Source organism: Halichoerus grypus, chromosome 11 (assembly GCF_964656455.1).
Source record: "Halichoerus grypus chromosome 11, mHalGry1.hap1.1, whole genome shotgun sequence".
NCBI classification, from domain to species: Eukaryota; Metazoa; Chordata; class Mammalia; order Carnivora; family Phocidae; genus Halichoerus; species Halichoerus grypus.
In genome coordinates, this window is record NC_135722.1 from 49,590,077 (window position 1) to 49,605,151 (window position 15,075).

The following is a 15,075-nucleotide window of genomic DNA, read 5'->3' on the forward strand; positions in this document are numbered from 1 at the left end:
ATCAGGAACACAAGCAGGGGGAGTTGGAGAGGGAGAAGCGGGCTTCCCGCCGAGCAGGGAGCCCGATGTGGGACTCGATCCCAGGACCCTGAGATCACGACCTGAGCTGAAGGCAGACGCTTAACAACTAACCCACCCAGGCGCCCCTCAAACATTTTGTAAGCACCTAAGAGTTCCTGGTGTCTAACATTGCTCATTGAAGGCAGAAGGGAGCCTGGGAGAACTTGACTGCCTTGTAGAGAATAGGTGAAGTCCATCTTTTTTTTTTTTGGTGAAGTCCATCTTGTCCAAAAGGGGCATGGAATGTTGGAGTGATGCCCCGGGAATCAAGAGAGCGACCCTCTGCCTCAGAGAAGACCAGTCGTTCCCAGCCTCCATATCTCCAGAGGCTAGAGCAGCCAACAGTGAGTTCTCCTGGACTGACCCATCGCACCTCCCTCCTCAGGATACTCACCACCACTCAATGCTTTGAGACCATTAAGAACAATGTCACTATGCAAGAAGCTCATGATTCAAGGTCATTCCTCACACTCTTATCGCCATAAGGCCCTGGATATCCCTAGTTTTGATTCCATATTCCACCCCTCTTCAACTTTTGAAATCCTCCACTGGACAATCAGAGACTCATAGTCATCTATCCGTAAAATACCCTATATTATCAACTTCTTGGAATATTATCTTTACATTCTTGGTCTTGCCCCTGGCTCTTTGTCTCTTTCTCTCTCTCCATAATTCTCTTATCATGATTCTTGATATTTCAATTCATAGAGGATCCTTGCTTATACTGACCTTCATTCTGTTCACTACCTTTCTTAAAATGAGCTTGTATTTCATCCTTTCTCTGTCCCTCCTTCCCATAGTCATGCTGCACACCCTGTTGTCACCAATAATTACAAAAACTTTCTATGACCTTGGTTTCAGTCCTTTCACTCTCTCTCTCTAGGTGCCATCACCAAAATTTCCTTTAATCCCACCATAATGAAACTGGTTCCTGCTACCTATTCCCTGTCCACAGCACCCCCTCCATGTCTGCATTACTCTCCAATTTTCCCAGTTTAAATTCCATTATCATAATCACTCTTTGACATGTTCATTCAAAGACTTTGCCATCCTCCACCTGCTTTGTGGGTTCTTAACAAAATACCAACCCTGTTTTTACTTGACTCTTTGCTGCTTCTCTCTTCATCCAGTTAGCTGACCATGGTTGGAGAAACACACACACACACACACACACCCTCACTTTAAATTCATGTGAGTCTTTAATGCCACATAATTTTTTCTCTCCCCCACTCTCCCAGGCTCTCATCTGCTTTCTCATTAAAGGATTTAAAACAGATAAAATCCACAACATTTATACAAGTATAAAATAAGCACATGTCAAAGATTTATTTAATTCATTAATTAAGGAAGGAACCAATAAGATATTAAAATCAGTTCAAATAACACTATGACTTAAGGAATGAGAATGGAAACATTCTACATCCTACATAACTTACTCTCTACATTAATAAAAACTTACTACTCCAACATGATTTTGCTATCTTAGGAGGCTCTTGTCCAGGAAGGCAAAAATTTCAAATAAGTTTATTATTCAACCTAGAAATACATTTATATGTGATCAACTTCAATAGAGTTTACTCCTTAAGACTTTTCAAGCCTCCTTACCTCAAAATTCTTCTTACCTTATGTTTCCATCAATCTTAAACTTTTATCCTTACCCAGTCTTAATTAAGCCCCTGAATTGCAAGACCCATCTTGCACAGAACTCCAAATTTTCATAAATATCTCAACTTTACCATTCTCCCTTTGAAGACTCTCCATCCCTTCTCATATTAAGACTAAACTTTGCCTTGTTTTATCAACAGATTATTTATGGGTTACTCTGAGGGAGTCAGCAGTTGACAAGAAATTTGTATTCTCAGCAGACAAAATTACTTTCATTTGTCATGAACAGGAGTCATTTGCAATGCCAGACAGAAAACATTTGCTTTGTTAACATTTTCTACAATTTGTAGGGTTGCAAAATAGCTTAGACCCCAATCGAAGATAATCACAGTAGTACATCCTTATAGAACCAGATAATTCTCAGAGTCTGTTAGACAACATCCAAAATTCCACTCCAAGAGCACCAGTAATCTTTTTCTCCCATTTCCAAATTTTTGCCAATGTTTCCTGACAATTCTTGAGAAGTTTTTCTCTAGGACCCAGCTTCAGTGCCTTGCAGTTTTCAGCCAGGATGGCTAGATGGAGAAAGGGCTAGAGTGTTCTAGGTGTTCCAGTTTGGAAGCTGATCCAGTACATGGTATACAGTAGTGTAGGTTTGGCTTTTTCCTTGGCTGGCTCTTACTTCTCTCAGATTCTGAGGATGCCGCATCTCTGGATGCTGGGGGCATAGTTGGTGCTCAAGGGTGTTGTCAGAAGGTCCAGGGTGATGACACAGATTATCTCCTTTCTTGTTCTTAATTAACAACTGTTTCCTAATTCAGATTGGTGAGATTCTGTTTCCTTCAGGGTCTTCAAGGTTCTCAATTTTTTCAAGGTTATTCAGACTGAGGGGTGAAGGACCATAAAAAAAAAAAAGAATACATTACCAAAAGTTACTAAAGCAGTTACCAAGAATTTGCTAAAATGGAACAGATACCCTAGGGTTGTTTAATTCAAATCATAATTGTTATGAACAAAAATATGTAAATAAGGCTTTTTTAAAAAGCTTTTTTATTAATAAAAGTGAGATAATTTATTAAAATTTTAAATTGCATAATCTATCATCTAACTGTTCCACTTTTAGGTATTTAACCTATAGAAATACGGTTCTCCTAGAGATGCACACAAGTATACCTGAAAGGAAGTGTATTCCAGCTATTTCATAATAGTGACACATTTTTTTAATAAAGATTTACTTATTTATTTTCGAGAACGGGATGGGCGGGGGGGGGGGTGGATGAGCAGAGGGAGAGGGAGAGGGAATCTCAAGCAGACTCCTGGCTGGCCACAGAGCCTGACACAGACCTCTGAGATCATGACCTCAGCCAAAATCAAGAGTGGGACGCTTAACTGATTGAGCCCCCAGGTGCCCCAATAGTGACAAATTTGACAGCAACAAAATGTCCATTAAAACTCCATTTATTTTGTTATGACAGGCTAATCTCTTTAATAATCAAAACAACTCTGAAGTGGGTGTTACTACATTTTACAGAGAAGGAAAAGAAGTTTAAAGAGGTTCAATATACTGCCTAATGACAAATGGCTAATATGTACCGAATATGGTGACTTTCTCTAAGTCAAGTCTGTGTGGCTTTAAATAAAGCCTTTGTGGAACTTGGGGAAGGTACCACTCCTAGTAAGCAGTGGGGCCTAGTTTTTCAAATACTTTATTATTATAAAAATTTTGCCATAATTACTAACCTTGTGCATATATTGTTTTTTACCTTTAAAGATATGTCTAAAAGGCAATTTCCTGTGTGGTTGCTGGAACAAAGGATAAATGCATGAGAATTTTGTCAAGATATTTCCAAATTCCACAAAAGTTGTCATATTTTATATTCACGAGCAATGTATGAGAGAGCTTGTTTTCTTAAATCTTTGCCAACACAGTGTTAATCCTTTTAATTTATGCCAATCTGACAGGCGAGAAATTGTATTTTGGCATAGTCTTAATTTCATTTTCTTTTAACACTTAAGCATATTCCAATTGACTTTGTCCTCTTTGATCATTTTTTTCCTACATTTTATGGGCTCCTTATATATTAGGAAAAATTAACCATTCATCTGTAATACAACTTGAAAATACTTCTTCCCAATTTGACATTGACTTTTGACTTGGCTTATGGTGGGGTTTTTTTTTTTTTTGGTTTTGGTTGTTTTGCCATGAAAAAAAAAAAGGAAGTATTTACTATTGGAAGATCATAGGGATGTCTTTTTGGAAGAAACATATAAACAGAAAAGTGAATGAAAGGAGGGAGTGAGTCATGTAAAGATATAGGAAGATGGCATTTCAGGCATCAGATTGACAGGTACCAGGACCTTAGGAGGAGATGAACTTGATGTGTCTGCAAAACAGCAATAGAGTGTATGTGTTTTGTAGTACGTATACTTAAAGCAATGTCTACAACAATTTCTAAATACATTTAATTTTTATATTTAAAAATTATATTTGGTTGAATTCAGTTATGATAAATATTAGATTAATTCTTTTTTAAATCTTGTTTTCTCTTTCCTATTTCTCTGTATAGAAATAAAATTCATGTATGATTATGCAATCTGCTTGGGTCTCAGGACTACTTTTTTAAAAATTCAATTAATTAACATATAGTGTATTATTAGTTTCAGAGGTAGAGTTCAGTGATTCATCAGTCTTATATAACACCCAGTGCTCATTATATCACATGCCCTCCTTAATGTCCATTATCCAGTTACCCCATCCCTCCACCCCTCTCCCCTCCAGCAACCCTCAGTTTGTTTCCTATGATTAAGAGTCTCTTATGGTTTGTCTCAGGACAGCTTTCTATTAATGATGAGGTAATGAACTATTAATTGAGCTGGATGAACTATTAGTTAATAATACTTAAAATAACAATACAAATAAAGCTATATTTGCAAAGCACTTATTATATACTAAGCACTGTATGTATATATTATATGATATATATTTTTATATATTGTATGTATTATAGATAAATTATAGATGTTCTATATATATTATGTCCTATATATTATAGAATATAACTATAATACATATTCTTATACACATGTTAAGGGGAAAACGCAAGTGGATGCTGAGAAAAGTCTTATTTGGATGGTAGATTCAGATAAGTTATCACATTTCCCCTAATCAGTTTTTCTTGACAGTGGGTTATTGGAAGGTATTGAGTAATAGGTGGAAGAAAGTGGGGTGGGTATTACCGTATATTTCTAAAAAAAGAAATCAAAGGTGGGTTTGAGTAGGGCGTATATTTAAATAAATTGGGACATAGATGATAATAGCACAGTGATACCTGGAAGATGTAGGGAAGAGGATAGGGTGAATATAAGAACAATTGATAGATACAGAAAGAGATTAAGTTGAGGTCAAGTTGAGAACTTTTATTTAGATTCCTGGGCAAGATGCAAAAACATCTGTTTAGCCCCTTCCCAAATCTGCTTGGTCCTCACTCCGTAAATAATGGGAATGAGCATAGGTGGGATGACCACATAGAGGTTGGCCAGGAGGATATGGACATAACGTGGGATGCGTCTCCCACCAAAACTGTAGGCAAAGACAGAGAAGAGGGCAGGGATGTAGAAGAGTAGGATGGCACAGACATGGGAGCCACACGTGCTCAGGGCCTTGGACCGGGCATTTTGAGAAGGGAGGCGGAAGACAGCTCAGAGGATGGGAATGTAGAAACAGTGGTAAGGATGATGTCCAGGCCTGTGGAGAGTAGAGCAGTTGCCAAGCCATACCAGACACTGATGGAGGTATCAGAACAGGACAGATGGGCGATGCCCATGCGCTCACAAAAAGTGTGTGCAATGATGTTGATCTGGCAATAGTGCAGGCACTTGAGAAGAAAGATGGATGGGAACATGATGATGAAGCTGCGGGTGAGGGTGGCAGCTCTGATCTTCCCAATGACTGTGCTTGTGAGGATTGTGGCATATCGCAGAGGGGAGCAGACGGCCACAAAGTGGTCAAAGGCCATGGCCAGCAGGACTGCAGAGTCAGCCACAAAGAGGAAGTGGATGAAGAACATCTGGGTGAGGCAACCATCAAAGGAAATGTGGCTAGAACCTAGCCAGAAGTTGGCCAGTGCTTTGGGCATCATGGAAGTGGAGAGCAAGATACCAGCACTGGCCAACATGGACAGGAATATGTACATGGGCTCATGCAGGCCTGGCTGGGAGAGGATGAGACAAATTAAAATGCCATTGCCTGCCAGGGCTGCTACATACATGGTGCAGAAGGGGATGGAGAGCCAGATGTGCAGGTGCTCCAGCCCAGGGATGCCAATGAGGAGGCAGCCTGCCTGCGAGTGTCAGAGTCATTCACAGCAGCTGTGCTGCTGGCAGGTGAAAGGGCCATGGTTTTCTTCACCTGTGCCAAAGGGGAGCCATAGCTTCAGACTTTGTATACACCAGCAGAATGCACAGAAATGTTTGCAAACAACCACAAGGTCTGCACACACGTACAGGTCCCACAACCACTATGGGCTCTGAACAGCCGTATTCTCTTTAGACAATGACACACAGGCTCTGCACAAAGTGCACGGTTGTAGACCCTGCCCACAGAAAGGGCCTGTGTTCCCATTCAGAGGCTTTTGATATAGTTCTGGGACTTTCATAGGGCTCAAAAACATCGCCAGACCCACTAAGTACAGTGCCACAGGATCTGAAAAGGACAGGAATAGCTAGAACAGCAAAAACAATCTCTATTATCTCTATAGGTATGTGAACTGTAATGAGCTCTGCAAAAGCCCCAGGCTCTGCACAGAAGGGCTACAGTCCCACACCACAGAGCAATTGCCTCTGCTTGGCAGACCATGTGGAAGAGTAGGATTGGGGGCAGTGGGCACCGCAGACAATGCATCCCTTCTCCCCCCATCACAGATGCTCCGACAAGTACGGAGGCAGTGAAGGCAGCCGTGGCATTTAGAAAGAGCACTGGACATTATGTGGGAAAACAACAACAACAACAACAACCTGGGTCTGCTCTGTCAACTAGACTGTGTGATTTCGGACAACTCACTGTCTTTTCTAAGTAACATTTTTCTGATCTTTAAAATGAGCATAATTGTTGTCCTGTTGGTATATTATATTAAGTTTTGTCTTTGGAAACCTTATTAAACGGTGTGGTGCCTCCTGAGTCACCCATCTGTCTCTGAAGTGTGGTGCTGTCACCAGGAACAAGAAGGAAGGCGTGGAATAATGCTTCAGAGGGTGAGGTCCTCAGACCAGCATCATCAGCATCATCAACATCGTCAGGGAACCTGCAGATTCCTGAACCCTACCACAGATCTAATGAATCAGAAGCGGGGCTTGGAGGCAGCAACCTACTTTTTAGCAAGGCCACCAGCTGACTCTGATGCATGCTAAAGTTTGTGAGCCGCTGAGACCAGAGCTTTTTACCTTTCTTTCTATCCAGTCTAGATGTCCATCCCTTCTTCCAGGATCAATAGCTTCTAAGTTCCAATTGGTTTCTGCAGCATTCTCCCTGGAAATGCTCAGACTTCCACTAAATCTAAACAGTGTTATCCTTGGCTCATATGGTCAGGATGTGGAGAAAATGACGACCATGCAAATAGTCTTTACTACCTATAGACCCCTCAGTCCTATCCAATTATCTTCACAATGAACATATAACTTTTACCACTGTCCAAATTCCTGTTCCTCTATCAACAGAACTTTCCTCCTGTAGAACCCAGACTTGTTTTGTCAGGAGCCAACTCCTCATATTATTATTCCACTCTCGTAAATTTATCTTATCTCTGCACCCATTCTGCTCTCCTTTCCTCCAGTCTTAGAGAAAGTCGTGTGAATGTTTCTCCCGTGTTTCAATGATTCCTTTATCAGAGCTGGAATATATTTGACTTAACCTAGGCTTAAAAAAGCTCCTTCAAGTTATTTTATTTGTTTATTTAGAGACAATGTAAATCAATTGTAATTTTCTATACTAACAACAAACAACTTTTTAAAGTTTAAATTTAAATTTTATTAAATTTTAAAGGTTCCCTTATAATATAAACATAAAAATGTACAAAATATGTGCTAAAAAAATCACATATTTAAAAATAAATGTAACTGAAATTTGCAAAGCCTCTACATTGAGGACTATAAAATACGCTGAGATTTTTTAGAACATAAATAGATGGAGATGTACACCATGTACACAAGTCAGAGGATCCAAATGATTGTTAAGATATCAATTTTCTCGAAATAAATCTGTAGTTTGTTTTTTAAATTTAATTTTTTGAATAACTGGCAAATAAAAAATTGCATATATTTAAGGTAAACAATGTGGTGATTTAGAATATGCATGCATTTGTGAAATTATTGCCACAATCAAGTTAAATAACTTAACATCCATCACCTCACATAGTTACTTTTGTGTGTATGTGGTCTTAAACTGTTTTTAAAACCAACTGGATAAACACACACATACACATAATCCCTGCATGTGTGCGTATATATATGCATATGTGTGTAAGTATGTAAGCATGTCTAAAAGAATAATTTCCCCATCTATTCTCTGAATCCTCTTTTTTTCCTACCTACCCAGGGACTTTGTTCTGTCAATTACTCCTCTCTTCTATATCTTCAGTTTCTTCCAATTTCTTGGATCTTCTTTCTTGGATCTTTTGTATTTATAAACATTCAAGTCTTTAGAACCTTGAAAACAAAAAATAACAACAGCTCTCATAAAAATATCTTATTCTACTAACCTGTTCCACTACTTACTGTTCTTTCTTCTTTCCTTCAAAGTCAGTCCTTCCATAAACACCTCTTTAGGTTTTGATTTCTTTATCCTCCACTGGTTCTTCTCCTGTCTCCTGGCCTTGCTTTCCCGTCCTCATCAAGGCTTACTCTGTCCCAGCAGGATGATTTACTGTTGGTATTTCCTCTGGGCTGTCTGCAAGCTCGCCTCACCGTCCACTCACCCTGACTAATCTGGTCCACAGCCTGGGCTTCATTTAGTGCCCATGTGCTAATACCTCCCAAATCTGTATTTGTCATCTACATGGTTTTCCAGGCTTTAGATCCGCTTATCTGAACACCCCCCCCCCACCTAGTCTGCAGTCCTTCCAGTCTCTAAACCAGCCTCCATATATAAATAAATTATGTTTCCTAAAGATAATTTTGAGCACAGTACTTATTTGTTTACAGATAATAATTTCCCTTTGCCTGAAGGACTCATGCAAATATATTTCCCACTTCCTCTGCTAAAACTGGATCAAATGCTTGTCTCTGAACCTGTTCTTCTTCTGTGGTCTTTTATACATTCTGCTTCTCCTACCTTCATCCTCACTTTTATCTACCCAGTTTATATTTCTCATTCAGGAAGACTTTCCTCATCCCCTGAGGTGGGGCTGTGTTCTCCCTCTAGGCACCTACCTTCCCCTGCAAGTACCCATCTCTCTCTAACACTGACCACACTGAAATCTTCTCAGCCCCAATATATCGTGAGCTCCTTAAGGGTCAGGGCTGTGTCTTGTTCATAGTGTCTGGGATAGAGTTGACATGTGGTGAACGTTAAGAAAGATGAAATAATAGGTAAGTCTCCACTCACACAGCCACATAAGTTCACACTGTCAGGGGCACACACTCATACCAAAAAAACCATGGGTTTGTAATCACAGACCCTTTGTTCTCACACCTTCTTCTAGTCTTAGCCCATGCCGTTGCTGCACCCATTCTTCCCCCCCAGCATCACTCATCATGCTCATCCTCCACTATGTGCTCCCACCTTCCTGGGTCCCTTCAGCCCCTGAATCAACTTTTCTTCTCTGGCCTCAGTTCTCCTTCTACATAATCAACCTCCAAGGCAGCCTTTGTTCACAGTAGCTCCCTATTGCTAATCCATGGGACTTGTGTTTTCACTCCAGTTGAGGCACCATTGATGTTGCTGCACCCCCAAACTAAGGAATATCCCTAAGAGCTCCACTTACAGTTTTCTCTCTGGCAGCCCCTGTTTTCAGAACTCTCACTCCTTCTATGCCTAATTCTCTTGCACTCTAGTTCTTGCTTTTCTCAGCTTTGGGAAAACTATCAAAAAAATATTCCTTCTATTTCCTATTTCCACCTGTTTTTGAGTCCTTTACCTGACTGTTCCATCCAGGAACTTTATCCTTTATAAATGGCCACCAACTGCAGTAGAATAACATTTTCCCCATTGTTTCTCGATGTCTGAGGATAGAGCCTGTGTGCCATTTATGATTCAAGCATCCTCCTGACAAGCCAAGGATCATCACTTATCAATCTCCCATCCTCATCTGTATAAAAAAGACCCTTTATAAAAAGTGACCCTTCCAATTGCTCTTCTCCCATCGCACTCCGCAGGAGAACACAATTCCCTCTGGTAACCTAGTCCACTCTTCCCCTTCACCCTTCACCCTCTTTGAATGTTGCTAAGAGCTGTCTGCTTATTTTTTACCCATTCCCCATCCATTCCCCCATATTAATACCCTCCTCTCCATCCTGAAAATATACGACCCAGACTTACCTCCCTGAGGCCACCTTCTCAGATTCACAGGTTTTTGACTCAACCTTTCTTGCACAGCTCAGCCTTCCTCAATATATAGACTTGGATCTAGGGCCTTGCTTCATATGGTCTTTGTTCCTCTTCTCCTTCAGGGATAAGGATTCTCCTCCCTTTGTGGGTCCTTTCCTCCCTTAGTTTCAAATCCCTCCCCTGCCATTTGGGCCAATATATTTCTGTTCAACACAGGACCTAAGGCATGCAGGAGATGCTCTGGCATAGAGCCAGAGGAGAGAAATCTATTGATAGACATTCTGAGAACCTAAGGGGTGTGGGGCAGTTGTGGTCAGCACCAATCAGATGCTCTTACTTAGCCTGAGAGTTTCCACTGAACTTGTTTTTGCATCTCCCGTCTCAACACTAGTTCTCTAGTTCTCTTCCATGCCTTCAATCCCACTCTCTCTCCTCTCTTCCTCTCATCCTTTTGTCTTCCCTAAAGCATTTTCCTCTTGGGCTTCTTTCATTCATCATCTGCCTAGTGTCTGTCTTCAAACCTCTGCTCCTTTTTTACCTTAATGCTCTCTCTTCACCACTTCATTGCCCCTAAAAATCAATTGCATTCATATGTCATCCTGAAGGAAAAGATATATAAAGACTATTGTCCCTGTCTTGCTCATTTAAAAATTCAAGCCAAAATTGGTCCCTTCTTTGGTAAGCATTTCAGGTCTACAGGTAAGGGGATCATGTCCTCTTACCATGAGTGGCTACCAGTAATTAAATAAAACAGTGGGTGTAAAGCGCTATGGGAATCCAGAGGCTAGAAAAATAATTCTGCCTGGTAAAGTTAGGGGTGGTTCCAGACAGTGTCCAATTGCAATTGAGACTGAGTGTACATGTGTGTTTATGATTTTACTGTGAATGCCAAATGAGACAATCAATGAATGTGAAAGAACTTACAGGTTTCCATCAATTTAAGTACCTATTCTTGCACTAGCACCACACTTTCTTGATTACTGTTGCTTTATAATAAGTTTTAAAATCAGGAATTATCACAGCAACTTTTTCCTAGAAACATCGCCAAAGACAAGGGAAGCAAGGGCAAAAATGAACTCTTGGGACTTCATCAAGATAAAAAGCTTTTGCACAGCAAAAGAAACAGTCAACAAAACCAAAAGACAACTGACAGAATGGGAGAAGATATTTGCAAATGACATATCAGATAAAGGGCTAGTATCCAAAATCTATAAAGAACTTATCAAACTCAACACCCAAAGAACAAATGATCCAATCAAGAAATGGGCAGAAGACATGAACAGACATTTTTCCAAAGAAGACATCCAAATGGTCAACAGACACATGAAAAAGTGCTCAACATCATTCAGCATCAGGGAAATCCAAATCAAAACCTCAATGAGATATCACCTCACACCAGTCAGAATGGCTAAAATTAATAAGTCAGGAAACGACAGATGTTGGTGGGGATGCGGAGAAAGGGGAACCCTCCTATGCTGTTGGTGGGAATGCAAGCTGGTGCAGCCACTCTGGAAAACAGTGTGGAGGTTCCTCAAAAAGTTGAAAATAGAGCTACCATATGATCCAGCAATTGCACTACTGGGTATTTACCCCAAAGATACAAATGTAGTGATCTGAAGGGGTATGTGTACCCTGATGTTTATAGCAGCAATATGCACAATAGCCAAACTATGGAAAGAGCCAAGATGTCCATCAACAGATGAATGGATAAAGAAGAGGTGGTATATATATACAATGGAATATTATGCAGCCATCAAAAGGAATGAGATCTTGCCATTTGCAACCACGTGGATGGAACTGGAGGGTATTATGCTGAGCGAAATAAGTCAATCAGAGAAAGACATGTATCATATGATCTCACTGATATGAGGAATTCTTAATCTCAGGAAACAAACTGAGGGTTGCTGGAGTGGTGGGGGGTGGGAGGGATGGGGTGGCTGGGTGATAGACATTGGGGAGGGTATGTGCTATGGTGAGCGCTGTGAATTGGGTAAGACTGTTGACTCACAGACCTGTACCTCTGAAACAAATAATACATTATATGTTAAAAAAAAAAAAGAAGATAGCAGGAAGGGAAAAATGAAGGGGGGGAAATCGGAGGGGGAGACGAACCGTGAGAGACTATGGACTCTGAGAAATAAACTGAGGGTTCTAGAGGGGAGGGGGGTGGGGGGATGGGTTAGCTGGTGATGGGTATTAAAGAGGGCACATACTGAATGGAGCACTGGGTGTTATACACAAACAATGAATCATGGAACACTACATCAAAAACTAATGATGTAATGTATGGTGATTAACATAACATAATAAAATAAAAGAATAAAAAAAGAAGAAAATCAGGAATTATGAGTCCTCCTATTTTACTCTTCTTTTTTAGAATTGATTTGACTATTCTGTATCCTTGTGACTCTATATGGATTTTAGAATCAGTTTGTTAATTTCTACGAAGAAGTTGGCTGTGATTCTGATAAGGATTGTGTTGAATCTGTAGATCAGTTTAAGAAGTATTGTCATCTTCACAATGTTGAGTTTTCCAATCCACGAACATGGGATAGTTTCCCATTTATTATGCACAGCACATCTTTAATTTTTTTCAATGATATTTTCTATTTTTCAGAGTATAAAATTTATACTTCTTAAATTTATTCCTACGTATTTTATTCTTTGTGGTGTTCTTATGAATTGAAACATTTTACTAATTTGTTACCAGATTGTTCATTACAAATGAATAGAAATATAAGCAATTTTTGTATATTGACCTTAAATATTGTGTATTGATCTGCAACCTTGCTGAACTCATTTATAGTTCTAATAGTTTCTTATTTTTATTTTTAATGGATTCCTTAGGATTTTCTATATCAAGATCATGTCATCTATAATTTGAGATAATTTAACTTATTCTCTTCCAATCTAGATGCCTTTTATTTTTTATTCTTGCCTAATTTCCTTGGCTAGAACCTCCAGTACACTGTTGAGTAAAAGTGGCAAGAGCAGACATCTTGTCTTGTTCTTGATCTTAGGGAGAAATCATCCAATCTTTCACCATCAAGTATGATGTTAGCTGGGAGCTTTACATAGATACCCTTTATTGAGTTGAGGGAGTTCCCTTCTATCCTAGTTTGTTGAGTGTCATCTTCATTTCTGAAGAAGAGTTTTGTCGGGTATAGAATTCTTTGTTGAGATTTTTTTTTTTCAGCACTTCATATGTTATTCCACTGCCTTCTCACCTCCATGGTTTATGATAACTTATCAGCTCTCAGTCCTATTAACAATTCCTTGTACATAATGAGTCACTTCTCTCGATGTTTTCAATGCTCTGTCTTTGGCTTTCAGCAATTTCATTATGGTGTGTCTAGTTGTGGATCTCTTTGTATTTGTCCTACCTGAAAATAATTGAGCTTCTTGGATGTGTAGATTCATTCAAAAATTACATTTAGGAAGTTTTTTTGCCATTATTTCTTTAATTTTTTTTTTTTTTTTTTTGAGATACAGAGAGAGAGTGCACAAGTGGGAGGGAGGAGCAGAGAGAGGAACAGAGGGAGAGGGAGAAGCAGACTCCCCGCTGAGCAGGGAGTCTGATGCTGGGCTTGATCCCAGGACCCTGAGATCATGACCTGAGCCAAAGGCAGATGCTTAACTGACTGAGCCACCCAGGCACCCCCATTATTTCTTTAAATATTCTTTCTGCATTGTTCCCTCTTTCCTTTCTTTCTAGGATTCCCATTATGTATCACATGTTGGTACATTTGATGGTGTTTCACATGTCTCTGAGGCTCTGTTCATTTTTTATTACTTTTTCAAGTTTTAGTTCCTCAGACTTGATGACCTCAATTGACCTATCTTTTCATTTGCTGATTCTTTCTTCCGCTAGTTCAAATCTGCCTTTGAGCCTCTTTCAGTCTGGTTATTATACTTTTCAACTCTGTATTTATATTTGTTTTCTTTTTCTTTTCTTTTTTATAATTCTAATTCTATAGACATGGTTTGTTTTAGCTCTTTGAACATATTTAAAATAGCTGATTTAAAGTCTTTGTATAGTAATTCAAACATCTGGGCTTTTCAAGAATAGTTTCTGTTGATTATTCTTTTTCTGGTCTATGAGCTATATATTTTATGTCTTTGCATGCCTCATATTTTTTTTGTTTAAACTGGGCTGTGGTTTAAACTGTGGTAACTCTGGGAATTGAATTTTCCCTTATTCCTAGGGTATGCTCTTGTTGCTAATTGTTGTAGTTGCTCTTTGTTTAATCACTTTCTTGAACTAATTCTGTAAAGTTTATATGCTTTGTCTCATGTGGTCACTGAAGTCTCTACTCAGTTATCTTAGAGGTCAGCTAATGATTGGACAGAGATTTTCATAAATACCAAGAACAATAAATCACCCAGTCTTTACTGAGGGACTCTGTGCATTTTAGAGCACATAGTCACTACTCAGCCATGCAGTTCACAACCCTGCTTTAGCCTTCATTTCCTGCTTTTGCAGAACCTGAAGGTCAGCAAGAGGTGAGAACTTAGGACATTCTCGGGCCTTTCCCAAGCATGCTCACAGCCCTCACATGTCTCTGAGCTTCTATATTCACAGAGATATGCCAGTCTTTTTCAGAGCTTCTACAGATATCTCATTCTACAACTTTAACTTTTCAGGTTTTTTTTGGTTCGTTTATTGTTTACCACAATGGTCTCCATTGTCTCAGACAGCCACAAAATTAAAACACTTGCCTGCTTTGTTTTCAATAAATGTCTCCTTTCCCCAGAAAGCTTTTAGTACTGTACAAGCTCTGATCAGCTGTGTAAGTCAGGTCTTCCGGGGAACTACCAGACAGGTCGGATAATGACAGTTCTTTGGGAATGAGGATTTGAACGAGCTCCAT

At 39.5% G+C, this 15,075-nt stretch overlaps 1 protein-coding gene across 1 annotated transcript; it reads right to left on the reverse strand.

Annotated features, from left to right (window-relative positions):
* Positions 1 to 5,082: 5,082 nt before the first annotated feature.
* Positions 5,083 to 15,075, reverse strand: LOC118525280 (olfactory receptor 52B6-like). Its single transcript, XM_078057493.1, is given in 4 exon segments — positions 5,083 to 5,384; positions 5,387 to 6,007; positions 6,010 to 6,095; positions 14,978 to 15,075. Coding segments are annotated over 4 exon segments (1,107 nt in total).